This window comes from Oculina patagonica, chromosome 2 (assembly GCF_052425735.1).
Source record: "Oculina patagonica isolate OP01 chromosome 2, crgOcupat, whole genome shotgun sequence".
Classification (NCBI taxonomy): domain Eukaryota; kingdom Metazoa; phylum Cnidaria; class Anthozoa; order Scleractinia; family Oculinidae; genus Oculina; species Oculina patagonica.
This window is the reverse complement of record NC_135759.1, coordinates 7,359,949-7,387,940: the sequence shown is the minus strand read 5'-3', so window position 1 is coordinate 7,387,940 and position 27,992 is coordinate 7,359,949. Positions and strand designations below refer to the sequence as shown.

At 38.6% G+C, this 27,992-nt stretch overlaps 1 protein-coding gene across 1 annotated transcript; it reads right to left on the bottom strand.

The window, feature by feature from the left end:
• LOC144642764 (phosphatidylinositide phosphatase SAC2-like) lies at positions 1-27,960 on the bottom strand. Its single transcript, XM_078501824.1, has 25 exons — positions 27,759-27,960; positions 27,561-27,641; positions 25,841-25,977; positions 24,333-24,488; positions 23,919-23,975; positions 23,086-23,208; positions 22,919-22,975; positions 22,262-22,439; positions 22,087-22,154; positions 21,158-21,269; positions 20,004-20,071; positions 19,202-19,240; positions 18,688-18,773; positions 18,423-18,500; positions 17,593-17,713; positions 17,359-17,487; positions 16,254-16,324; positions 15,237-15,283; positions 11,824-12,019; positions 10,824-10,895; positions 7,906-7,979; positions 6,453-6,575; positions 4,678-4,765; positions 3,558-3,891; positions 1-2,685 (listed from the first exon to the last, which is right to left on the bottom strand). The coding sequence occupies exons 1-25, from the start codon at positions 27,853-27,855 to the stop codon at positions 1,726-1,728; spliced, it is 3,552 nt and encodes a 1,183-aa protein (XP_078357950.1). The 5' UTR covers positions 27,856-27,960; the 3' UTR covers positions 1-1,725.
• Between the last annotated feature and the right edge of the window lie 32 nt (positions 27,961-27,992).

Sequence of the window (27,992 nt, the reverse complement as noted above, 5' to 3'; positions counted from 1 at the left end):
AATAAACAAAACTCAGTCGTGATACAGTCCCTTTAAGTTCCAGAGAACAGTAGCAATGAAAAACACTTTTTTAAATGAGTGTCCACTGGCCTTTGAACAGCCTGGTCCTGGTGTAGGAATTGGTTCTGTAGAATTCACTGGTAGGTGTAAGCATGTGACTGGACTAGCATCCTACCAGGTGAGGTAGAAATACTCCTAGTCGCTTCATGTTACTGAAACCGGCGGCAGTTGGGTACTGCTTTGAGGCAACTTTTTTAAACGTGCACTACCACAATTTAAATAATTATGTCCCAATTACACCCACAAGGCGTTCTATAATGGAGAAAAGCTGAAGGTACACCGGGAGACAGTCATTAACAGTAATCACTGAACATTTTTTTGTTCATATTTATTTTCACCAGCACAGGTCAGCAACTCGAATTTGAAAAACATCTTAAGAAATATAAAACAATTACCTATAAAAAAGAATCATTTGAAATGACATTAAAAAAAAAGACTTATGCATGGCAATAAAGCATATATTTCGTCAAGCTATCCAGAAATAGAAAAAAATATTTGACATTAAATAAGAGCATTAAAACTCTGATAGTCTTCAGTTTTCGCTTCGGAAGCCGTAAATTAAGTTTGCGAATTATTAACTTTAAATCTCATGTCACTTACTGTTGAAATGGAATTTTCCTAGGTGTTATAAATCACTAAACGAAGTATTGTTTATTTTTTATAAATTTCACTTTTGGTCACGGAAGACAAAAATACAATAGCAATAACATTTTTAAATAATATTTACGCATTCTGTACAATTATTCTAGAGATGGCTGTCCTTGAATTTTGTGAGATGGTCGTATCAGAGCAAACGTCTTTACAAGGATTATTAAAACAAAATAAGAGAAAGTGCAACACCATACTATTCTTCCCAGTAGATCGCGACACCCAAGATCTTTTCGTCTTCGCGGTGATTGAACATGCATCACGTGGTTTGTTTAGCTGTACCACGTGTTCAGAGGTTTTTGCATGACGCGTTGAGACGCGAGTTGGTTCGCGCGGTAAAGAAAAAAAAAAAAAACAACAACAACAAAAAAAAAAAAAACAAACAAACAAACAAAAAAAAATTCGTTTGCTGACGTATTTTAGCAAACGTAACGTTAGCTTGAGTTGCATTTTCGAGCTGAAATGCTAAAAGTGAATGAAAGTTTAGTCGAATAAGTATAAATAAGAAAGTTCGAACGTTCACGACACGTTTTGAAAAGTTTGTTTTCTTAGCTTACATGACGAAGACAACTTTTCAAATCTGTGCTTTGTTGAGAGGAACGCTTGACTGGTTTGCATCTTAAAAAAGTTGATCATGTGGTAAAACCAAATGTACTACGTGTTGCATGTTCAATCACCGTGAAAATAGTGAAAACACATCATGGGTGTCACCTTTTACTGAGAAGTGTAGCAATAACAATCATTTCTTGGGTAAGGTCAAAGAGCAGTTTTGTGCTAAGGCACGGTTAGGAATTCATCTACCCTCCCCTCCCTCTGCATTATCAATAACTTTACAATCAATTACAAATGAACGCCTTTTCAGACCCCAAATAAAAACAAAACTCAGGTTCTAATAATTCTACGTTATCACCAGTGTCTTTTGAGATTCATTACAAATTAGACGAATAATGCTTTAAAAAAACTAACTCAGTGTGGCCTTAATTTAACCCAACACCAAACAGATTTGCATCTGTCGCATCATAATTCAATAATTTTAGTGCGACACTTTCTTCTCAGCTGCTTCTGTTGATTGTTCGATTCACTATGTAAGCTTGGTCGCTTTTGACTCAACCGTGGGGACCTGGAACGAACTTGCTGAGAAAATGAAGACAGCTTGCTGCGCAGCTCGGGAAGAAGAGTACGCCCACGCGCCTGCGCTGTGGCGAAAATGTTTAACTTCGGAGCGCGGTTTCCTGTGGAACGATTCAGAAACCGAGCAAGTCGTCGTCTCTCCGGGCTTGCTTCGCCATTGCTCTCAGATGACATCCTGCCAAGTTCCACGCTGGAATGACAGACCCTCATTGAAGCAGTCGCCCCGTGAAAGCTTTTCTGTGAATCTTGTGTGCTCGCTTCATATTCTTTAGTCTTGACTTCTCCGTTTTCCTGTTTAAGCTGTGATGTGGCCTTGTCTTCAGCTGTGCTAATTTTAGAGCTGTCGTTGTGTTCTTCCGTAAATTTCCGTTCAATTTTCTCTTGTGTTATTTGCCCAACAGTTTTCCCACCTTGTCCAATTTGACTTTCCTGACCTTCGTTAACATTTAGTTTCCCTGTTTTCATTTCCTCTGATTCATTTTCATCAACCCACAAATTAGCTTCACTATCCAGCCCAAGCTTATTAGAATCAGAGTCAGATGAGGTCGTTATTCTGTTGACATTTCCTTCTTTTTCCACACTCCCTTCACGTTCACTGTTCTCTTCTTCCGCTTGTTCTTCACCGCTTGCATCATCACCTACAACAAATCCACAGGCCTCGCTCTTTCCGCCTTCCTCAAAAACGGCTTCTGTTTGAAGGTTCTCCTGTGTCAGACGTGATTCAACGTTTTCACTTTTAGTTTCATCACTCCTGGCCTTACCCTCAGGTAATACTAAGATTTCCTTTTTAGCAGCTTGGTTTTTGACTTCCCGGCCAGCAGCACTTGCCTTATCACCATTAGTGACCTAAAAACAGAGATGCTTTATTGTTAGGAAATGTCAAGATATTTTTGGTTGTATTGTGTGGCATTAAAAGGGATTAAGTGATTTGCGTGACGTGACATTTTTTCATGTTTTCAATGAGACAATAGATCAATCATTCTATTCATGTATCAGTACTGTCTAGGTGATAAAGAAAACTTCCTAGAAGTCCTTTACTCTTTTTGCAAGCGAAATTGAGACGTGACAATAGTCAACTCTCGCCTTGCAGACATTTCGCTATACACCCTTTTAATAAGTCGAGGGGCCATTTTGAATTTTTATTTTTCCGCGAATGACGTCATTAATAAAATATTCAAAATGACACCTCGGATTATTACAATGGTAGACACTTCATTTTAATACGTCGAGGCGCAGATGAATATTTCATTAACAACGTCATTCGCGGAAAGTTAAATATTCAAAATGGTGTCTCGACTTATTAAAATGGTTTATAACGGCCCCCCGTTATTAACTTCCATTTTAGGTACACTGTAAGACTTTTAGCGACTTTTTAATTTTTACTTTTTACTAGGGCCTCTAAGGATAACAGTTTTTATTGTAAAGCTGATGGAGTAACCCTATTTAAATAAAAGGCTTCTCTCTAATTACTGACAGGAGTTGAAGTCCCGGAGAATAAGAATTACTGAAAATAACTTACGTTACTACGGACTCTCTGTATCACGGACACCAAATGGTGTATCGTGAAAACAAAGCGAATTCTCAACTTAATTCAGCTGTATTCAATATAACTTCTACCGTGGATACGCGTTCGAATTCCTCCAACTAGCTATAAGAAGGTACAAGACGGTATGCAAGGAGAATTTGTACGTTGAAACAATCATACAAAATTAAGTTACCGATGGGTCATAGTGATCCATGTCCTCTGTTTCCCCAGAATCCTCATCCTCGTCATCACTCCCCGAGCTGCCAGAACAGCTCTGCGGTGCACTGGCGCTAGGGTTTTTGAACTCCTCTAGATCATCTTCTAGGCGTCTCTTTGCGAGACAGGAGTCCGAGAATGACGTGGGGAGAGAGCCGAATCTGGAGCGGCGATGGGACGCAAACGATAAGTCACTGGAGTTGTGTTCAGTGAAGGACTTGCTCCGGAGCTTAACGTCTGGACTGGACCAGCTGCTGAGACGCGACTTGGACGAGATTTGAATAACATTAGGAGCAGCCTTCGATTTTTTTCTGTATGACAATGGAAAGAACGCAAAATAAGCTACTAAGTGATAATTAGCTTTCTTTTTCCTGGCACTCTGTAAAAGAACTTTGCCAAGCAACATGGCCCGCTCAGATAATGATCAGCTTACAGAAAGGAGCCCAAGAGTGTGACTACTTTTACAATGTAACTAACTGGGATTCGTTTGTGCAGATTTACTCAAGTGAAAATAAACTAAAAACCGTCTTTGGCTTCTGATTAAAAGTGGTCAGACACGTTTGGGCTTTTTGCTGTAATGTAGTCGTGTATTATTAGGATACCTGTAAAGCAAACAGACTTATAAACGAACGAACGAACGAACGGACGGACGGACGGACGGACGGACGGACGGACGGACGGACGGACGGACGGACGGACGGACGGACGGACGGACGGACGGACGGACGGACGGACGGACGGACGGACGGACGGACGGACGGACGGACGGACGGACGGACGGACGGACGGACGGACGGACGGACGAACGAACGAACGAACGAACGAACGAACGAACGAACGAACGAACGAACGAACGAACGAACGAACGAACGAACGAACGAACGAACGAACGAACGAACTCCATCGGACGACAAATAAACGAACGAGCTCACATAAAGGCATCCCGTTTCTGGTAAACCAAATTCTACAAACTTGCTGGTCACTGGCAAGAGTGATTAGCACACTGCAACGTACGTGACGTTACGGGTAGCTGAGACTAATTTTATATAACTAGCCAAGGTAGACAATACTATAGTGAATGACACACGGCAACCTACCTGTCCAATCTACACTCGGTAACTTTCAATCCCAAATCCAATGTCGCTCGTGCGGAGGCAAATGCGTCCGCAATACACAACAATACACCTGGACGAAAGGAACTTGGTGTTAGCATCACAATATGGTCACGCCCTTTCTTAACGTTCACAGGGGGGTGGGGATAGTGGTGGTTAGATGTGCCAAATTTCTTTAAGATAGGGGGAGGAGGGTAGAGCATCGCACCGGTATCGCAGAGGTCACGGGTTCAAATCCCGTTGAAGCCTTGAATTTTCTTCTTTATTCCAATTGCTTAAATTGGAAATTCACTGCGATGATCATTTATCACATTCATAGGGGGAAATGTAACATATTGCAACTATCTCAATCTTATCCGCCATCTCAAATAAAACCCCCTTTATAGAACTTCAAATTTCCGACATTTGTTTGTTTGTTTTTGTAATTTTTTGTGTGTTTCCCACGAGCCTCAGCTAACGTCTCTTTGAACAACGTAATCTGTGTTTATCCTAATTAACATAAATTAATATTTTGCCGGCACGTATCAGAAAACCGGGGACGAGTGTAGTGACTGAAGCCTCACGGTTAGTCCACCGCGGTCAAACGACAGAAATATGCAAAAAATAAGAAAAATACTGCAAAGATAAGGTTTTAATTTTCACAGTTCAAAGTTCGATACATAACCGGTATCCTAAGGGTTTACTAAGTTTTTTGGAGCTTTACTAAAAAAGTTCTACGTGTTTTAAAATAGTGATATGCGGACTTGTCGGCGCCATTTGTCAAAGCCCCTTTGGTTCGGATGCGAAACATTTAAAAAATAAAAACACTGGTTTACCTGACGAAATGGAAATATGTCTACACTCAGCAACTATTTTATATATATTGGCTCATTCTCGGCTAACACTTCAATTTGAACAAAAAACGGCGAAATAGAAAGAAAACCTGTCGGAAACGTTTGACCGCGGTGAACACGGTTAGGCGGTTTGAAAACGTGTCCGTTGAGAAGTTGTGACAATCCACTGTCAGCCTACCAGTACAAAACATTCAACTGATAAGTTTGTTTATATTTGTTTGTTTATTAACTATTTGCTTTCGTTTTTCACGGTCACTACTTATCCCTGTAGCGGTTTTTTGGGTTTAAGTGTCCGGCGGTGGCGCATGAAAGCTATCGGTTTTTCTTTATCCATGTTTGCTGTATTTTGTTGATGCGTCAATAAACCCTTATCTGACCAACGCTGACCAACGCGCCCATGCCCCATGTAGCTGTGTTGTGCGTTTGTTTGTGCAGTGAATGCAAAATTTATAAGATCTCGTACATTTGCAGGTAAACGCATCAAGGTATGTAAAGGCTTGTGGGGGATCCTACAATTCTTACGAATAAAAACAGGTAGGGGGCACACAGCGGTTAAACGCAGCGCGCGTGCGCAGTTCATGTGTAATTCCCGCCAAAATTTTCCATACAAACTCTTAAATTTTTCAAAAACTTTCGCTTTAAAGCCAAAAGTAAACGCCGTCCCTGGAAAGTTAAGGTTTATACGCCGCTTATGAATTGAGAATTTGATAATTCACCTCCACTGAGTGTCCCAGCTTGAACTGTTCTTTCACCGTACCATTTCTTTAACAATTTCCTACAAAAGTTTGCACACTTTCGAGACAAATTCTCAGAAAAGTTCGAGGCGCCGAAAACCGGAGGTGACGTCATTTTTGCGTTTGACCGCTGTGTGGGTAGGGGGAATGGTTGGATATCATGCTGACACAAAGACACGGCAGGCTCACTTACTTCTGGCGTCCTCTGCAGTGCGATGCTGTATTGTTCGGAGAGTGTGAAAATAACCTGAGTTTCCCTCATGTCGCCGATATATTCGAATGAAAAGATACTTGGACTTGAAACTTGTTTCGAAACCTATAAAGAGGAACGCAAGATTTTTTAAATTAATGAAAAATCAAGTGTAGAGTTCCTATTCAAATAGTCTGTGAACTAAGCCCGTGGGAAGTGGGGTACTCCCTCTGGTATGTTATACAGGGAAGCTCCGCCAGAGGGGGAGACCTTCATTTAGCTAAAGGAATAGTAACGGGTATGGCATTTACGAGTTAGGACTAGAAAAAAAGTAGGGGAAACTGCCATTTGAGTATTTAAAAGGGCCTTTCAAATGTATCTAAAAGACGTACGTAAAGAATGATTCTTCTAGGTTGCTGAAGTAAATACCTTAGAAAAGCAATGCGAACTTTATAATAAGGTATGTGAAAGTGGTACCATTTTGTATGAATGGTATATGAAAGGATGAAAAGGTTACTTTATCTGTCAAAAACACTACCTTATTCTTACTAATTTTTGCGCGTACTTAATTTCGCGAAATTTCGAGAGCCGAATTTCGCGAGTAATAATTTTCGCAATTGCAAGAAAAAATAGAGCAAAAGTGTATTAAATTTCGCGATTTTGTCAGTGTTTTATGACTCAGTCGTCAAAGAATAAGGAACTACTAGACATATCAAGGTCTCGTTCAATGTAACTACAAGAAGTCTCGGCAAACGGAAACTTTGGTGACTGTACTAAAAAGGTTTTGGCCGATTTACAAGCTGAAGAAAACAGTAATCAGAGGAAAGGTGCTAGTCGAAAACAAGACGTAATTATATTTTCAAGGATAAATAATTGCAGTTCCAAACAATTAAATTTTTTACTGTTTTGATATAAATTATAATATGGTATTAATTTTCGCGTGTTTAAATTTCGCGCAATGTTTTTTTCGCGCGTATTTAATTTCGCGCTTATTTTGAAATCGCGAAAATTAGTACTCGCGAAAATAAGTAAGAATAAGGTATATAAAAGAGTAGAAGCTTGGACTTTCGGGCAGAGCCACCCCACCCCACCCCCGTATAAAACTTTGCGTGCCGATTATCCCTTCCTTGGGGGGACTTTGTAGCTTCGTTACCTTTCTTACCGTAGCATAGCTTCTCAAGATAAAAAGAAAACTTAATTATAACTGACATCTTAACTTACACCCGCTTTCAGTGTTACATGCATAGTTATATGAACCTATATTTCCATCTTTCGACATCGTCTTTCGATGTGCTGTTTGAAATGAGCCAATCAATACCGATGCATCAAGGTGTTGGTTTCATGCAAGTGGGCTGTGATTGGCGGATTTCGATCCGTCTTAATTGTTCAGCATGTCGAAAGATAGAAGGCCGCTATGCATGTAACACTGAAAGCGGGTGTAAAGTAAATTACCCACCAATCTCAATCTTCTCCAAATCTTCAACGGCGATGCGTTCATACTGGGTTATTCTTTCTGCCTCGTCGTCATAGCTGTAACAAAAAAGTGAAACATGTATTCAAAGAAACGTTTCGAGATTTCAAATAGTCTCGTAAATACTGAACTTGTTAGCCTTCGCCATAGATCTACTGGTATTGACAAAATAGGTAAATACTACGCTGTAGTCAAAATACTTTTCCCGACGTTGCGGCAATGCTGCCTTCTTAGCTTCAGGGGAAAAAACTATTTTCCCCGAAGAAGGAAGCATTGCCGAAACGTCGGGAAAAGTATTTTAACTACAGTGTAGTACAGTCAACTCTCTCTAAAACGGACACCTTCGGGAGCGACTTCAGCTGTCCGTCTTAGAGTGGTGTCTGTCTTATAGGGAGTTAAGTTACAGTAACTGAATGACTGAAAAACGGCAAGGACGGGACCAACACCAGAGTTGACTGTATTTACCAATTTTGTCATTCATAGATCTAGCACCTACGCTGTGCAGGTATTCTAATCTTTATCACTTAACTACTGGGAGTCTTCCAAGGGCTAGGTTGGGGAACGACAAAATGACACGGTGACCTACAGTAAGAGGCAGTTTTGCTTCAGTTTAGTAGACCTTTCTGAGTTGCCCCTTATCTCTGTTTCAAAACCGAACCTAGGGCGAAACCATTTAAAGTTTAACGGGTTTAAAGGGACTGTGTCACGGCTGAGTTAAGATAATTTTCTTAAGCTTTGTCAAATATATACTCGCTGTAAAACTTATTTTTTGCAAATAAATTACTTCTATGCATCTAAATGAAAAACCATAGCTTTATTGCAGCCAAAAATGTCTCCCGGGCGTTATAATTTAAATATATGTTGTGGTTTAATTTTTTCTTTGGTTTAAAATTTTTCAAACCAGTTTGATTTTTATTTTTCATTGTCTTATGTTCATTATCATAATCTGAAACAAAAGGAAATAAAAATCAAACTGGCTTGAAAAATTTCAAACCAAAGAAAAAAATTAAACCACAACATATACAAGCAAACGAGACTAACTTTGAAAACTGTTCAGCCCAACAAGATTTCAAAAACCCACATCGTAATCCGTCTTCGTCACTTTTGGCCATCCGTACCTTCTTTTGTGTTTGTTGTGTTATTGAAATGTTCCTTTACTGTTTTAATAGGTTATTTTTTATATTTCACTGAATTTGTTGCTCATATTCCGTGCCTAAATTTGGCTAAAATCCGTGACACAGTCCCTTTAATTGCAGTGAAAAAAAAAAAAAAAAAAAAAACTTGTGGGTAAAACACATTTTATGTGAAACGTTTTCCACCAGGACTTGCCTTAAGGATAATTTAAAGAAGCTACGTCATGGAGATTTCGTAGAGTTTTGGTCTAAACTGTTCTGAAATTAGTGGTAGGCAAACATTATCTTTCAACGTCTGAAGGAAGAAACGACCGTAATATTTATTTGTGGATAGGAATACAATTTCGGCTATAAATATCGATTTTTTGAAGACGCGCGGAAACGACTTGGTATGTTTGGCCTCAACTGAAGATGCAATCCATCTCCATCCGTTCCATCCGCAGCCAAAGACGCTCGTTAACAGTCTCAGTGCTCGTATATAGCGATTTTAATAAAAAATGGACTATTATTTTAAGGTTTCCTACCACACAAAAATACATTTTTGCTGTTCAAAAATCTGTTAAAATCCATGCCAAAGCCCCTTTAACCAATGAAAAACTTTTTATTATATAAACATTAGTGAATAAACAGAAAATCTTTCGCGCGAAAAATCATATCTTCACACGTGAAATAACATGTTATTTTCACATGTAAAGATATCAATTTCGAAACATTTTCGGACAAGTTTGCCCTGTTTTAATGCTGAATTAGCCAAAAAATCGATATTAAGTCGAAACATCTTCGGATCTTCATCGGCAATCTTCGGAAAAGGTCGGGAAATGTTCGGAAACATTCGTACGACTTCCGGACAACATTTTGCAAATCTTCGGAAATCTTCGGAAAATCGTCAAAACATCGTAATTAGTAGGTTTATATAATAAACAGAATATTACAGTCATGGTTGTTTGGAGATATGAAATTTATTTTCTCGTGTTCAAATCGATATCCCACTCGTTCGCTGCGCTCACTCGTGAGATATTGATTTGAACACTCGAAGATAAATTTCATATATCCGCGCAACCGTGCCATATCCTCTATATCTTTCATCAGAGGTTGAGGATACAACCTCAATTTGCGGATAGGAATAAAACTTCAACTATAGATATCAATTTTTTAAAGACGCGTGGAAACAACTTTTAGGGCGTGCAGGATACCGAACAATGGACCTGTGCTGTAGGAGGAAGGCCAGGTTGTCGGTTGTGTATAATACAGTAGAACCCCGGTAACTCGAACTCTGAAGGGAAACGAAAAACCGTTCGAGTTAGCGGGGTTTCGAGTTATCGGGGTAGATTGAATATTTAATTTGCCAAGTTAATAATTGATAGCTTACTGATTTTTCTGCATCTCAGTATACAGCACAGTGCAAATTAAACTTATCTCGTCAGAAACTCTAACACGATTATAAATTCTTAGGATAAGAGTGGAAAAAGGCTGTCAAATAGGTGATCTGTTTTGTTGCTCTAATCAATGGGCAACCTTGGCGAGTTGCAAGAACCAGAATTCGAGTTATCGGGGTAAATTTGACCCAAATTTTGATCAAGGGAAACGAAATTTAGTTCGAGTAAGCGGGGTTTTTGAGTTATCCGAGTTCGAGTTAACCGAGTAAAAATGACTTAAAAGTGAGTTCAAATCCAAGGGAAATGGAAGTATGTTCGAGTTAGCGGGGTTGTTCGAGTTATCCGAGTTCGAGTTACCGGGGTTCTACTGTATATTGTAAGCTGTTTCGTTTACCTAGCCACATAGTAAGCGTGGTAAGTTAGTAAGAGAATGACATCCTGGTCTTGAGTTACTTCGCCATCCGCACTACAAAAGAAAAAAAGAAAAGGAAAACGATATACTAACTAAAACAACCAAACACAAATGGGGCACCTTTATGGTTTTAGTACAACTTCACGAATGGCATAGCAGTGTTCAGTAAAAGCACCAACAAAAAGGCAATAAAACTTAATTGCAGCCAAATTTTCATTCCAGTGGTCTATATACTGAATAAAATCAGGTAGTTAAATTGTAGGAGAATGAACTATTAAACCAACAATCAACATATGTTTAACGAGTCTTACGACTGACCAATCTGTGGCCTTTTGATTCCAGGTCAAATTGAAATTTTAAAAAATGTCGGGTTTTGTGGAGGGAGAAAAACAGGAAAACTTCAAGAAAAATCCTCAAGGACGAGAATCAACAACAAATTACCCTTAGGCCCGGTTCAGACGCCGATCTTTTCATGAGCCGAACCTAATTCCTTTAATTAAGTACATGAAAAGATCGGCGTCTGAATCAAATTAGAACGGCTATTTCAATTTGGAACGGCTCACCCGTTCTTCCCGCCTGGCTTGGCCGAGAATTTCGCCTGTGGACCGCCTTTGGAACGGCTTTGATTCAGACGCCGTACTTTTCATGTGCCGATCCTAATTCATAAATCATTATGATGTATTTTAAAAACTTTGATTGGTTTTATTGGATCTGTATTAGGAACGGCCTCGGAACGGCCAAAAAGTACGGCGTCTGAATCAAGAGGCGTACTTTTGTCAATTTGGGTCGGTCCAAATTCGAATTGAGTTCGGCTCATGAAAAGTACGGCGTCTGAACCGGGCCTTACCATAAAAAATAGACCTCTCGCCACTGCGCCATCCCTTATTCACATCCTCATACAGTGATAAACTACAATCTTAAGCTCAAATATATCGTCCTTAGTACTACACTTGATATTTACACTACAGTTAGTCAGGACTACCTGTAAAATGGATCAACTAAGGCCCAGCCGCACATGCATTCCTCCTCGTCAGTCAGCAGCAGTTGTTTGCAGTGCTGAACTAACTGTGCTACACACTCCTCCCTCTCCATTGTCCACTGCTCCTCTTCAGGACCGTTCTTCATGGCCGCTATCAGAGCTGCGATGTCTTCTGTCACGGGGTTTCCAAGCATTACATCTACGAGGCAAATGACCGCAAATAAAGTTCTTCGTTTAGCAAGAACTTGCAGGCACAGTGCATATGAAAGAAAACGGGACGGATAGTTTATTACCGAATGAAAAAAAATATTTTTTTTTGAAGTTGAGAGAAATGTGACTACAATTATTGCAAGCATAAGAGAAATTATACAAGCCAAACCTACGACCTTCCGCACAACGGTCGGATGCTCCAACCACTGAGATACTGAGAGACTTGTGGCGAGCTAGGTAATTTATCATGGGTGCATATGTGACGCGTTCTGCATACAGCCAGGATTGGTAATGTGGAAAAGATCTCTGTATGACATCTCAAAGACGACATACTATATTTTGGGCCCTTTTGCAGAACACAGTCATGTGACTTTGTCAATCATTGAAACATGTGGTAGTGCAAAATGGTCGCCAGAAATGAAAAGCGCATAATGAAATTAGTAAGGTTGCCAAAAATTGTGACTGCTGATACTTGAGCGTGATGTGTTATTGTGGTTTGAAAGTTTTACAAATTTAGAGGATTTGTGTGCTGGAGGGCAACTCTTTTCATACAAATCCTTTTACTTATTTATTTATTTTTTTTAAACTTTCAAACCACGATAAAATCTTGCGTTTAAACACCAGCAGTCTCAAAATTGGCAAACTTACTAATTTCATCATGCTCTTTTCATTTCTGGCAAGCATTTTGCACTATTATCGAAAGAGAAAAAATATATTGATTTTTGAAATGTTTTTTTATTAGACTCCTGAAACCCAAAATCAACAAACAGAGTGACTCGCTCCGCACGAAATTATTTGTTTAAGGTAATTCCCTAGAAATAGAACTGCTCATAGATTTCGAACCAAACTTTGCCAGTTGGTTGTTAACCTTAAGGGAACTTTAATTTTGAAATAAAAAACAGGGGTCACCGTATTCGTTTAGGAACAGGAAGACTTTGTATTTACCATATAATTCCTTATATTTCCTTTGCGAGAACTGGCAAAGTACACGTTTCCGGTGATAGTGTATTATTCTGCCATAGTAATTGATCTGTATTCATTTTGTAGAAAGCATTTGATCGCTACTTTCGAACTAAGAGAAAAAAATAATAGGTCACCGAACTCGTTTACGAGAAAACGATGATTTCTCTCTCGCGCGAGCCAAGCCGCATATAGAAAAGCCGCCATTTTGTTAATGTGCGCGCGCTAATTACGCGTAATATTCTGCGCAGTAAGGATGCGCAATGCAATACTAGGGAATCACCTTAAATATTTTTAGGTATTTTAAAGGTCAAATGAACAGAAATTTCAAAATGCCATTTTAACCAACCAAACGCTAAAACTATCCATTATTAAGTAAAATTAAGAAACATTTTTGCTTTCCGAGCCTTAAAGCGTGAATTACAGCAAAAAATACGAAGATTTCCGAAGGTTTTACGAAAACGTTTTTGAATGACTGCGCACTGAAATGGAAGGAATGGAACGAGTTTGTGACGTCATAATTGGTGTTTTTGAAGACGACCGCGGACCGATTCCGCAGACCGCACCGACGGCAACGTCAACGACAACGTCTGGTGCAAAATGAATTTATTTTTTACTTGAGAATCTCGCAGCTTTCCGGACGCATTCTGCTTATTTATCGCTTTAAGAACTAGCTCCCGCTGAATATTCAAAGAAAGCGTTCAACCCCAAATAGGAAAACCAAAAACTTAGCCGTCGTGGCTGACGTTGTCCAAAATACGCAGAATTTCGTCATTTCACGTTGTTGTTCGGCAGAGAACGGCTTTGAAGTATATTAAAATTCAAAACGCACGTGCATAGTTAACGCGCGTGCAGAACGGCTTTGAAGTGTACCAAAATTCAAAACGCACGTGCATAGTTAACGCACGTGCAGATAATTCTGCTCATTAACGTTAAATGCTAATGAGAAAGAACAATAGAGATTCCTGATTTGTTTTCATACCAGCGTGCATTCTACCTATGTCTCACATGATATGCAAAACGACAGCAAACAAAACTTAAGCTATTTTTGTGCTTTAGCTATTCTTTTTAAAAAAATGAGCCTCTCTAAGCAATAACCAACAATCAATCCACTAAAAAACAGACGGACGAACAGAACGAAAGAACTGCTTGAAATGTCACTAAACACATTTATTTAGATTTTAAGGTGCCGTCTGCGGAATCGGTCTGCGGTCGTCTTCAAAAACACCAATTATGACGTCAGAAGTTTTTTTTTCCGACAATTTTTCCGAGCACTCTACGATTATGACAGCCTACAAAAAGCATTTTTCAACTTGCAATATCTCTGCGATGAAATGACCGATTGCTTTGAAACTTTGGGATATGTTTATTTGGCTCTTAATAAACACATGGGCAAAAAATAACAAAAATCGAAATTTCTGTTCATTTGACCTTTAATGTTCTTTTTCTCGTCGTCTTATTCGCTTGCATTACATTTTGCACAAACCCTCTATTTTTATGATTGACAAGGTCACAAGACCTTGTTCTACAAAGGGCCTTTTTAATGAACTCTGTTATTTTCCAGCTATTTCCACATCCAAGTTTATCCATTTTGGATTTTTTTTTTATAATTTAATTGCGCATGTGCTTACCTAAAGAGAGAAGCTGAAAGAGGCAAACGAAGAGTACGAGAAAATGTCCTTGCTGTATGAATACTAGTTATGCAACGCTTTCGAGTGGTATACTATGGAATATCCCACGAGTTACTTGTATTTTCTCGGTATACACACGAGCCTTTAGGCGAGTGTGTATACCAAGAAAATACAAGTGACAAGTGGGATATTACATAGTATACCACGAGAAAGTGTTGTGTAACTATTTTATACCATGCCATAGAAAATACGCTTACTAAATTTCGTCGAGAATACAGTCGCAACGCACTATGGGAAGGTTGGGTTGAATACCGTCGAATATACAACGGCTTTCCTGTATTCTGATTGGCTGTATTTTCTATGGCATGGTATAAATATGGATATGTTTCGACTTCATTTTCTTCATAATGTTCTCTTTTGCTCAGCATTACAAACAGCACAGGCAACTTTGAAAAGCTCAGGTTGTAGTTTTAATGATTTATCACTGATGACACTTGACAGGCGGGGCTGCGTTAAAGCAAATCTTTGCGCGCGTTTGGGAGACTTTCCCGACACTTTTATTCAATAAGATACTAGTATGTACATGATCGATTTCACGAGTTTCAAAATACATACCAATCAAAGTTTGCCGATAAGCCGCCTTAAACCTGTTCAGGTAATACCTAAAAACCAAACAGGACCATTAAAATTACTCTTTACATATACAGGGACAGACACGCAGCAGGATAAGGTAGAGTGGCCTTCAACCACAGGAAAATGGGACATGCTTTTTCTAGAGAGAGAATAAGAACTTCAATAGTAATCTCCCCATAGGGCTTTTCAGAAACTTTTTACAATAAAAAATAAATCTACTTAACACTAATAATTACAAATAAAATTGAAAACTAAATAAGATAATGATTAAAAGTTTAAAAGAAGATGATCCCTAAGCTTTGATTTAAAAGAGTACAGAGAGTTAGCGTTTTTGATTTTAATATCAAGGCTGTTCCATAGGTTTACGGCTCTGTATGTAAATGTTCTTTGGCCTGCTACGGTCCTGAACAGTGGAATTTGCAAGCTCTGGTGTTGGCGGGTTTTTCGTCCATGAACATCAGACCTTTTACAAAACTTGTTGCTTAAATAAGTGGGTGCTAAATTATTTAGACATTTGTACATTAATACTAAATCTCTAAAGGCTAGTTGTTCTTTTAAAGGCACCCAGTTTAGCTGACGGAGAAGTGGAGCCACGTGGTCGTACTTCCTTGAGTTGGTAACAATTTTGCAACCAAAGTTTTGGACTTGCTCGAGATCCATGTTATGATAGTGTTCTTGGGCAAGACGCTAACGCTTTAAGCTCAATGCCTTACACTGTACTCGAAGAATTGTTGAAGTAACCTACGATGCATATGCACTAGCACCCAATTCAAGAAAGAGTGACAATACTCACTGGTCCTAGATCTAGAGGTTCATAAACTGATTATTAAAAGAGCCTTTATAAACTACAAATATAGCTAACAAACTCTAATGTCAACAGATGACAATAATGGTTAAGTAGGCATAATTTGACACTGTAGCATTATTTGTAGACAAAATTACAACTACCTGCACCAAGGAACTAGCTGACGAAATCAATAAATAAACTTCAAAACTCGCCTGTTGGCAGAATTGTAACCGTCTTTCATCACACCGGTAAATTTTCTTTCTCCTGTCCTAGTAAAGTCGCCCTAAAGAAACGCAAACGATAACAGCGTTAACAAACAAACGATAATATATAGATTTAGGCACGCCTAAAAGCGGAGCTCCCCATTTATTTAATTTTCACTGGAGTTTACAATGTTTTCATTCTAGTGAATAAGCGGCCAAAGTACTAATGTTTATGGCGGTTTATAGGTGCAAGACAAATTTAAATAGCCCATGGTTAAACTGAATGTCAGCAGTACGACAAAAATAATAATCTTAAAGCGAGGCAAAATCATTACTCATGGCACGAAAAATTACTTTAGAGTACAGTAAATTATCTGCTTTCTAGCAATAGAAAATAGTTTTGCGATCCTGTTATAGTTTCGCAGCAGTTTAGTAGACTCCACAATATCCATTACATTGATATAGGATATATTCAACGTGCATTACAGAGTCTGTCGGATTAGCTCAATCGGTAAGGAGCCAGTCTGCGAATCGGGAGGTCGTGAGTTCAAATCCCAGAGGGTCAATTTTTTTTTTTTTTTTTTTTTTTTTTTTTTTTTTTTTTACCCCGTAGCATTAAAATGGTTTGTTTATTATATCAACCCGATTTAGCTTTCGAATGCTCCTTCATGTACGATGCTGGCTTTACAGATAGACACGAAAGTCATCGATCGATTATGGCTCTCAACGTCCACTTTTTTGGCGGTCGATTACTTTCTACACGTAATTTTCAGCCACATTTTGTTTCATTGCTTCTTGTTTTTCTTTTCAAACCTTTTAAATTTTAAAGGCCGCCTTTATACGGCCTTTTTGCTTCACTCTTTCTACCATCAAACTATGGCCGCCATGTTGCGCGACTCCGTACGCCGTACGAACGCGCCCGCGAACCATGCCGCTATCCATGCTGACCATGAAAACTCATTTCGATAGTATTCCTTCTTTCATGGCTAAAACCCAAAAATTCAGAGACGGACCAAAAAGAAACAGCCTGCAGTTTTTATACTTAAATGACCGTCACTCTACAAACTCATCGAGATCTACACAATTGTACGAGTACAGTTACATGAAGCCCTACCTTCATTGCTGCCGTACCAGCATATTGCCGACTGATTGCATCACCATTACTGGCCCACATCTCCTGAAATGCCGTCCTAATCGACGCTGGTAAGAGCTGGTCTGGAAGCTGCTTGCCCAGTTTCTTCAGCTAAAGAAAAAGATGACCAAAACAGTCACGTTATTTTAAAATTCGGAAGCCAGTTTAACATTATTTGATACTTGTACACAGACGTCGCATCTGTTTTCCTTTCACCTGTTGTTCCATAATGTGCCGAGCCAGTGCCGCTTGCACAACATTTGTCCTGTCCAGACAATCCATGCAGTTTACACGAAACACGCCTCGCTGATCACAGATAATTCCTTTATCATCAGTCCTAACAAATAAGAATAACACAAAGTGAATTCGTAATTAATGAAAGTAAACACGAACACGATCACGATCAGGTACTTGATCACGACCACGACCACGACCAACACAACCATGATCACGACCACAAATATGAACACAGACACGAATACGAACGCAATAAGAACACGGAAAAAAACATGAACACGAACACAAACACAATCACGATCATGAACACAAACAGGATCACGAACACAATCACAAAGAGGAACACAAACAAGATCACGATCATGAAAACGAACACGATCACGAACACAATAAGATCACGATCACGAACACAATTAGAACACAAACAAAAACAAGATCACGATCACGAACACAATAAGAAAACGAACAAAAACAAGATCCCGAAATCACGATCATGAACACGAACACAATAAGAACACGAACAAAAACAAGATCACGAACACGAACACAATCACAAAGAGTAACTCAAACAACATTACGATCTAGTAAACACAAACACGATCACGAACACAATAACAACACAAAAATAAGATCACGATCATGAGCACGAACACGATAAAGAACACTAACTATAATCATAAAAACGGCCAATATTATACTGTGTCTCTGAAGAAAAGTTGCAACTTGCCTATAAGCCTTTAATTGGTTTTGGATAACCGAGCAAAATTAACAATAATAAAATAACGGAAATGTACATGTAATAGACATACCAGCAGTATCTCACTTCTTTGATAACATCAAGGATGCTCTCCACCAACACAGAAACATTTTCAAATCTCATCCCACGGCTGTGGTGAAAGCAAAAATAATACATCACAGAGTTTACTTAAAGGCATCATACATCTGTTTACAAAGAAGACAACGTATTTCCAAATGATGCTGATGCTCGTTGCATAGATGTACGAGTTTGTTAAACAGGGTGTTAAACTATTACGATAAAACGGCACAATAGAATAAAGTGTATATAAAACTTACCAGTATTCGTGGAAATCGAAGGTAATATACGTGAGGAATGGACTGTTGTAGGCTAGGATGTTATCCATGAAAACATCATTTATTATCTGGATAAAACATTGACAAGGTAAAAAAATGACACAAAAAAAACAGCTTACATGTATCTATATATTATTTTTGTTTTCTTTAAGAGCAAGACCTACAAAAATTAAACATCGCTTTAAGTTTGCTGTCCTTCTCTCTCCAGGGGAGGAGAACGAGACGACCCTAGGAACGAAGTTGACAAAAATTCAAACCACAATGGTGTGGTGGTACTGTTAGTGCAACAAACAAAAGAAGCTTATTAGAAGTTTTTTTGAATGACCAGCAACATGATGTCATTTGCAAACTACTGACCAGTTAATCAGTTGCACTGTAGTTTTTCCTTTCCTCGTAAAGATCACTGATCATCATGTTAATGTAAATGTAGATACTGTAAGCATTTTCAAATGGTACGTTGCTCATCCTGGTCAGTTTTTACTTTATTCAACCATACCTTCTCTCTGCCAGATTGATCCACTAAGCTTATGACGGCCTATAGAACATGAAAATGGAAAAAAAGAAAAAAAAAGAAAAGGAAACATTTAAAGCAGCTATTAATAATATAATTAGAAATTCTAAGTAAAAACCAAAGTCCTGATGCCCATGTAGGTAACAAGTAACTGTAAACATGGCCATCATCTACTTCTCAGGAAGAAAATTGCAGAAAAACAAATCAGGCTAAACATAGCCTGTGTTGCAGCCGGACATGTCACAAAATCCTCTATACCAGCAGTTAAGACTGTCTGCAACACAGGCTAGGCAAACAGACATTACTTTCTAGTCTAAGGTTCTCCACGAAAATTTAGGTGGAGGTTTCACTTCCTAAAACCCTTACAATATCTCAGACTAAAATATGGCATTTCCCTACCCTATTTGAAAGTAAGACAGTACACAGGAAATGCGGTTTTAGTAAACATTTCAAGAGGGTTTCAAATTCCTGACCTTTTAAAACTTAAGCCTCTCAAGAGATGAATAACAATAATCTTAAAGATAGTTTCTTTCAAAAATATACCTTATTGCTGACCAGAACTCACAAAGTTTACAAATGTAGGCTCACACCTAAACTTTGGACTTGTAGAATGTGTGTTAGGGAGCACACACCCCACCCCACCCCCGCCTCATTTCCCTTCAAAATCGTTTTTCTACAGTTGAATGTGACATGGAAAAGAGAAAAAGAAGAACAAAAGCCTGAGGCCTTACGTGCCATGAGGCACAAAGAAGCTAGGTAACTTGTATAGGAATTTATGTTTACTAACCACACTTTTATAATATTCCAGCTGATGATCAAAATGCTTCCTAAAAGCCAACTGAGTTTCTCCTTCATCTGTAAACAAACATGAGACAAAATTTAAACATACAGCGGAGTGTAAATTGCTTGGGAGAATATACAGTGTAACCCGGGCCTCATTCTAAAAATTGACTGATAAGACAAAGTTTGATTTCAAATTTTGTCAAAATACTCCACTGCCCATCAACTAAATAAATTATTTTCAACTCTCTTCTCGGTATTTGAAAATGTGATGAGACACTGTCACAAGGACTTAGTGTATTAAGTGAAAAATATCTTTCAGTTATACTTTTCAGATGTAAAATTTGCGACAAAATCTGGTATAGTGCTACATGTATGTGCATGTTGAAAACCTGTATGTACAGGATGAAAATCCAGACAAAAGCTTTACTGATAAATTTTATTAAAAGTTCTAAAAGACTTCTTCCAAAATGAACCTCTTGACTATAGCACACTGGGGGTTTCATTTAACCCCAATAGTTTTCAGTACCATTTAACCGCCACCTGGTTAGCTCAGTTGGAAGAGCGCCGGACTGCTGTGCGGAAGGTCGTAGGTTCAAACCCCAGACTGGACCAACACTCAGGGTCTTAAAATAACTGAGGAGAATGTGCTGCCTTTGTAATTTCATCTGCAAATGGTTAGACATTCTAGTCTTTTCGGAAAAGGACGATAAACTGTAGGTCCCGTCGCCTGTATCTTCAGTCTTATAACAGGGGACGTTAAAGAACCCAAACACTATTCGCAAAGAGTAGGGCACGAAGTTCCCGGTGTTGTGGTCTGGCCTTCACAATTGTGTAATAAAATTACAGCATGTGTAAAGCGCATTTGAACATATACATATGAAAAATGCGCTAAATATTTAATAGTGCGTCCTACGCCAACGGATATGAAAAATGCGCTATATTTATAAATATATTATCATTATTATCATTACCAGCCACCAGGCAATTTTACCAAAGAGGGTAAGGTTTTACTGATTCTTTGCTGGGTGCAAAACCCTGATGCCCGCCTGCTCCAAACCTTAATGAATCCCCTGAGCACAACTTTTCTTCGGACAACCAATGTGCTGCATGTGTAGGATTACCAAGGAATTCGTACAACTGTGTATAATTTATAATTACCTCTATCTAATCTTGGTGGTGGTCGGTATTTGTATCCAGGCTGACTCCAGTACACAGGAACTGAGCCTCGGACTTGTGCAAATGATACATTATGTGTTGCCGTGCAGATAATCTAAATTACAACACAGCACAACACAAAATGGTAAGCTACACTGACAGAGTGACATGTACAGTTAGTGAAACAATTCATGGAATAATCCAGTTCCCTCATTTAGCTTCCCACCTCCAGAAGATGCTTACTAGAACCAATTAGCTTGACCTCTGAACAGATTCAGAAGGCTGAATATCTTCCTTTTGTAAGGAAGTATAAAACAAAGCAATAAAACGACGTTTTAAATAATTTCCTGACATCTTTTTTTGCAAGCTAAAAATCACTTACAGTTATCTGTAATGATTCGATTTAACGCCCTGGGCGCTTATTTACTTTTGACACCTTAAGGGAGGGCGCTTATTCAAGACAGGGCACTTATTCGGGACAGCGTGCTTATTTAATTTTTTGCGAAACAACCAAATGTTCAAAACAAAACTTTAATATATATTAAAATAACTAACAATAATATAAACTGTACATAACGGTAACAAATTGTTGAAAGTTCAGTTACCGGTACTTTTACAAGAATTGTTCATTTTAGCAGTCGACGTTGACGACTTCAGTAGGGACAGTTAGCCACAATAGAAGCACTTTTTAGAATGGGGGCACTTATTCGGAAGGGGGCGCTTATTGGAAGGAGGGCGCTAAATCGAATCACTATGGTAGAAGACTTGACTTACTGAACTTTGTAACATTATGCCTCCCTTTCCCCCACTCACCAGAATGAAGAAGAAACTGATGACATGAAACAATGTTGAAGTTGAAGACAGTACAGTTGTCCTAATGAGCTATGTGTACAGTGTACAATAATTCACATGTACACCATATTTTCACAAACCTGTTCTGTTTCAACATAATTCGCAACATCTCCACTCTCATCTACACCACGTCTTCTGTAGCGAGTCCCTACATAAATAGCAAAACACATTATTTTTAGTATAAGATGCACTATTTGTAAAATAAAAACATATATAGACATGTACGTGCATCACAACTACTCTACATGGTCTTACCAGCTCGATACACACTCCTTCTGGATATGAGTACCAGATCAAACTCTTCAGGGGGGAATGGTGCAGCTTTCCTTTCCTCACCCTCCTCTGCATCCTCGTCTTCAAATGTGTTTACACAGTGAGCTATCTTGCAATAGCCTTGGATTATAGGAGTAATCCATTTGCTGGCAAGGGGGTCCTACATGTCAAAATAATTATTAATGGTGAGGAATTCACTAAAAGAGCAATGATTTCCAGCACTGGCACAGTGGTACAGTGAGTATCATAATGTGATAACAAATTTAAGTTCTCTGTTGTATATATTTTATTATTCGTGGGGGAGGGGGGGGGGGGGGCTAAATTTTCTTTTTTTTAATCAATGAGACTGGGCAAGTGTAAACTGATCTGGCCGGTGCAGGGCGGCAAATAACAGTCAGTCATCGGACATTGGCAGACTAAAATATGCTCATGTCCGACGAAATCCCAAGGGTGGTCAGACATACATGTAATGTCCAGACAACTTTTTGATCGCACATCATTTTACAGCAACAATTCAAAAAAATCTGTCCAACCACAGTTTTGTCTGACCAAGATGGTGTCTTAGAACCTAGGGCATACATGTACTGTCCTTTCCACAGATGGTAAGTGCTCTGAAATGTGGTCTACAACCCTGCTCACCTCATTGTTCAAAAGCTCCTTCGCCATGAACTCATTCCAGAAGAACCTTTTGTCGCACTGAATAACACAAAATGTTCAATAAGGTACATAAACACGACTATTTCATGAATGCAGGGATTATTCCATGCAACTGATGATCAAACATAAAACATCAAACAGTTCCTTACCCTGTTCCAGAGTGGTTCAGCTGTATTGTATTTACCACTAAACTGTCTTTGTAGTGTGTTGGTCAAGTCACCAGTTGGTGAGTAAAAGAATGAATCAGAGTCGTTAAACATCTTCAGAACCTCCTGCACATGAATCAAGAATATTCCATTATTTTTACATGTAATATCATTAGTTGTATGCATGAAACAATACATGATTCAACATTTACTTCTGTCTGTAAAGTAATAATAATAAAAACCAATGTTACAGCAACGCACATGTACCGTATTTATTCGATTAAACTTGTGCCCTGGGCGCTTATTAAATTTTTGGACCTTGAGAGTGGGCACTTATTCGAGGTGGGCGCTTATTCGAGGCTGGGCCCTTATTAAATTCTCGCCCTTTTTAGCAAGAAAACAATGTTTTAATACCACAGGTAGCCCAAGCTCGATATATGAGTACAAAAAGAGACCTTCAGTCAGATGCAATAATTTGTAGAAAATGACCAAGAACAAATTAACCGGAAACAAAAACCCCCTCCTGCCCCCCCCCGCGGCGTCCCGCTCTGATTAACATGACAAAATGTGAAGATGTATCAAAGCTGAATTTTAATTGTTCATTGAAAGTTTCTGTAAAAATACTAAGAAAACGCGGTCTCCTGGGCAGTCTCTCAGTAGTACTTAGTCAATTTCAAATCTCAATACCTGGAATAGTCAATACTCCTCTTGGGGGTGGGCGCTTATTCGAGGCTGGGCGCTTATTAACTTTTCCTACCTACGTACAGGGTGGTCGCTTATTCGAGGTTGAGCGCTTAATCAAATAAATACGGTAAGTAGAAATTGTACTTACTGACCTCAACAAATCTTCTCTCCAATTTCTCTTTGTCTTTCAAATCCCGGTCTTTGATGTTCTATTATAAATAAGTCAAAGACAGATGGTACATGCATGCACTTAAAAAAAAAATTTTTTAACTCAGATTAAATAGTTACAACTACACATTCAGGTGTAGTACACAGCCCTTTGGGTTGACTGCGAGAAATATACCGATAATAACACAAAACAAGAAACCAGCTCTACATTTATACTCATTAGCCCCTGAGCAAAACAAAAGCTCAAACATCAGAATGGGTACATGGAGGTGCAATGTAGCTGGCGTACAAAACTCTTTGTGCCCCTTTCTCCCTGTGAAAATTAAGTGCTTATTATTTTGATTTCCGGTTTCTTTCACACAAACTACATGTATATGTAAAAAAAAATTAATAAGTACCTTTTCCTTTAAGGTGGAAGCTGCAGTTTTGATTTTGCTCCATGTCTGCCCCATCTGGCCCAGAACCCTCTGCTGGTTGTCGATCCCTCCCAGTCCCCCTCCTCCAACACCTAACATCTTACGAGCACGGCCGCCACTCTGATGAAGTTCACAAGGCTACAACAGAAATAAATAAACATCATTTTTTGATTTTAATCTTTGATACATTACTTTTTGAAACAAAACTCCTGCAACCAGTTGGTGATACATAGCTTACGGGTGTACATCAAAACTTATTATGGCCTTACGAGTATGGGAGGAATTTGTTTTTACATGTACCTTCGACTGATTCAGAAGTGGAATTTAGTTCTAAACTCAATGACAGTCATTCATAAATGTCGTTAGGATACTTCATGCTGCGTGGGCAGATATTTCCACAACAAATTGGCAGACTTTCAGAAAGACGGGCGTTGGAGAGAGAGACACTGGGAACGAGATTGTGCATCACTCTCACTGTCCCAACTTTCATCTGCAGCTACATGTACCTTATTACATGAAATTTTCGCGACACGTTAATTTCCCGATTTTGAGGTGCGTATATTTCGCGACACTTAAATTTCTAAAGGGATTTTGCGAAAATTTTGTATTTTGAATCACTTTAATTTCGAAGACACAATTTACATTTCCTTTAAAAAAAAACTTCATTAATGAAAAAATAAAGTCAAAATAAACAAAAAAGCAAGGGTGAGACTAAATCTCGGCAATAGCTACAACAGAGCAGTTAATGTCTACAAGTAGGTTATGCTTGTAAGTGCATGAGTCATTGTTCTTGTTTCAATTGACGACAACGAACATTTAGATTTATAATTCCTCCATTCAGTGGCACTAAACTTATTTGTCTTAATTATTGACATAATTAATGTGAGTCACTTAATTTTCGCGTCATGTAATGTTCGCGACACTTATTGTTCGCGTCACTTTAATTTCGCGATTTTTTTTGTATCGCGAAATTCGCGAAATAAACGTGTCGCGAAAATTTCATGTAATAAGGTAAGTTCTTCAAAATTTTGCTTGTGCAGTCATAGATGTACCTAGGAGGTATTTAGACTGTAGAATGCCTTTGTTGCATTTAGCTTGTTTTGTATGCTGACTTTTACAACAACAATTATGTTATATTACAGTTCTAAGGTCAAAGCTTCATATCAAAGAACAGAAGAAATCACAAAATTTAATACACTCCAATTCTACCTTCCTCTCAAAATCGCGAAATTTAATACTCAGGAAATATTAGTTTTATATCACGAGTCAGAATAAGATACGCAGTACATGCTCATTTACATGACTGTACAATCACGTTCATGCACATGTACATGATCAAATATGCAGCTGTATACTTGACACAAAAAGATTCACTTTTCTTTGTATATTATCAATATAACATAGCATTCTGCTTTGTACAATTTGCACAATTACATAAAAAATATACATAAGTGAACAATGGTTTTACACGCATGTGTACGGTAGCTTACATCAAGTTCAAATTCTGGTGATTCACTGGGCGAAAGTGTAAGCACTGCCACTCTGTCAATTCTATACACTTCATGACCTCCAGGTAAAGAACCAAGGAGGGTCCTCTTGGAAATCACCAACAATCTCCAGTCTGCACCTGTTTCAAAATTATGGCATATCATTAGCAGATAAGAAGACTGTAATGTACCTTAATTAGGCTGTTACAAGATTATGCATAATTATGTGGGAGTTGCAGTGGCCTAATGGTTACTGCGCCGAATTCTGGATCAAGCGTTCTGGATTCGAACCCTGGCCGGGGACAGTGTGTTGTGTTCTTAGGGCCAAGAAAAGTGCCCCTCTCCACCCAGGTGTATAAATGTGTACCGGCCCTGCGATGGAATAGCATCCCATCCAAGAAGGAGTAGCAATACTCCTAGTCGCTTAATGCTTCAGAAACCAGTATAAGCTCCGACCTGATAAGCCAGTTACCATAAAATTCTGGTTATAAGCCCTCGTGCTTATAAGCCCCCCCCGGTTATAGCCCGTCTATCTGGCAACAAAAAAATACATCCGATTATAAGCCCTTTGCGGATATAAGCCCCCCTCTGCCGGATGACAGTACTGAACATGGCTAAATGTTGCCTTTTTGCGTTTTTAACTTAATTAGTTTTCTTTGCCCAAATTTAAACCTCCACTCTGATATGAAGGGCTGTCCAATTTCAATTAATATACATATCCAATTTCTAAATTCCACACATAAAAAAAATGTTGAACACTGAGTAATCACAGGGTCATTTTTTAATGACCCTGGATGACATTTTTTAATGACCCTGGATGACATTTTCTTTCTTTCTTTCTAATGTGTGCATACCTGGCTAGTGAATATGGTTCAAAATTTTCCCGCTATTTTGTACATTTTTTTACAATGCCTGAAGTAGGATTCAATTTGTAATTTGTAGTATACTGCATATAAACCTGACCTTGTTTATAAAATGCTAAATATTTATCAGACAGATGCGGTAAACTATATTATGCAATTTGAAATCCCAACATGGAAAGTGGATTTCCATTACTTTTGAAAACACCCCGAAAATTAGAAATGCAAACGCCAGAGAAATATACACCACAAGCTGTGAAAGACGCCGAATTTGACGAATCCTAGATGACACTTTTTGTCAAGAATTGAGTTCCAGCAATTCAATTATTTCTTTATGGGTATATATACATGTTATTTTAGAAACCAGATAGCTTCGAATTCACAAAAAAAGTCGCTACTATCGTAATCGAGTTAAGCTTGCGGGCATAAAATCGGAAGGACATTTTCGATTGTTTGTAAATAAACACTGTTTCGCCAGCCGTTTGTGTTGAATTAATTTCATGGAAAGATAACAAATTGAAGACGCTATCCGCCAATACGATTATATTTGTTCATCTCATTTTGCACGACTTAAAAGTTGTGTACAACAGTGTTAGCTTCAGTACTGTAAATAAAACTCAATTTAATCTTTAACTTATAAACTTGCGATGCTACGAAAAGTTGACAAACTGCAATACTCGTAAGCTTGCGCATTCCGAAAAAGCCGGTTACAGTTTATTTATGTTTGTTCTTACTGAAATAAAAAAGGAAAACATGATAGCCCGTACATATTAGTAGACAAAAAGAAATTCAAAACGTAATGAAAATTTAAAAAGGTGGAGTGATTTTCAACGCGCAGCCGGCGATTCACTTATCATTCATACCTGGGAAAAATTGTATTTTTCCAATGATTCCATAGACAATTCCACGGCATTTCAACGACCAAGCTTCGCCCAAATCAACCCCTACAACAGCAAATATAAAATAAATTTATAAGAACACAAAATGCAGCGATCGATCAAAGAAAGGCTTCGTCTGATCCGCAGAGCATAAAACTTTGAATTGTAATGATCGCGCTTTACCGAAGCGTGGTTGCAGACGGCCGTCAAGCCGGTTGCACCATAAACTATCCGGTCCATTTAAAATTATGAAGTTGTCCTGGGCTTGAAAAAGTTCCATCTCTTAACCGGGAGCAAGGGACGACCATTGAATCCCATCAGCAAGCATTATCCCCGACTTGCCGGATTTTATCGACACTTTGTCTCTTCCGCCATGTTGTGTTTTGGTGGTTGAAGGCTTGGTTACCCATAATTCCC

Excerpts from the sequence above, each read along its gene's own strand:
- LOC144642764 (XM_078501824.1), bottom strand. The coding sequence starts at position 27,855 with ATGGAACTTTTTCAAGCCCAGGACAACTTCATAATTTTAAATGGACCG. Across the intron at positions 24,489-25,840 it reads CACCAGAATTTGAACTTGAT|CCTTGTGAACTTCATCAGAG; the intron begins GTAAGCTACCGT and ends TTTCTGTTGTAG. Across the intron at positions 17,488-17,592 it reads GGCACATTATGGAACAACAG|CTGAAGAAACTGGGCAAGCA; the intron begins GTGAAAGGAAAA and ends CTTTTTCTTTAG.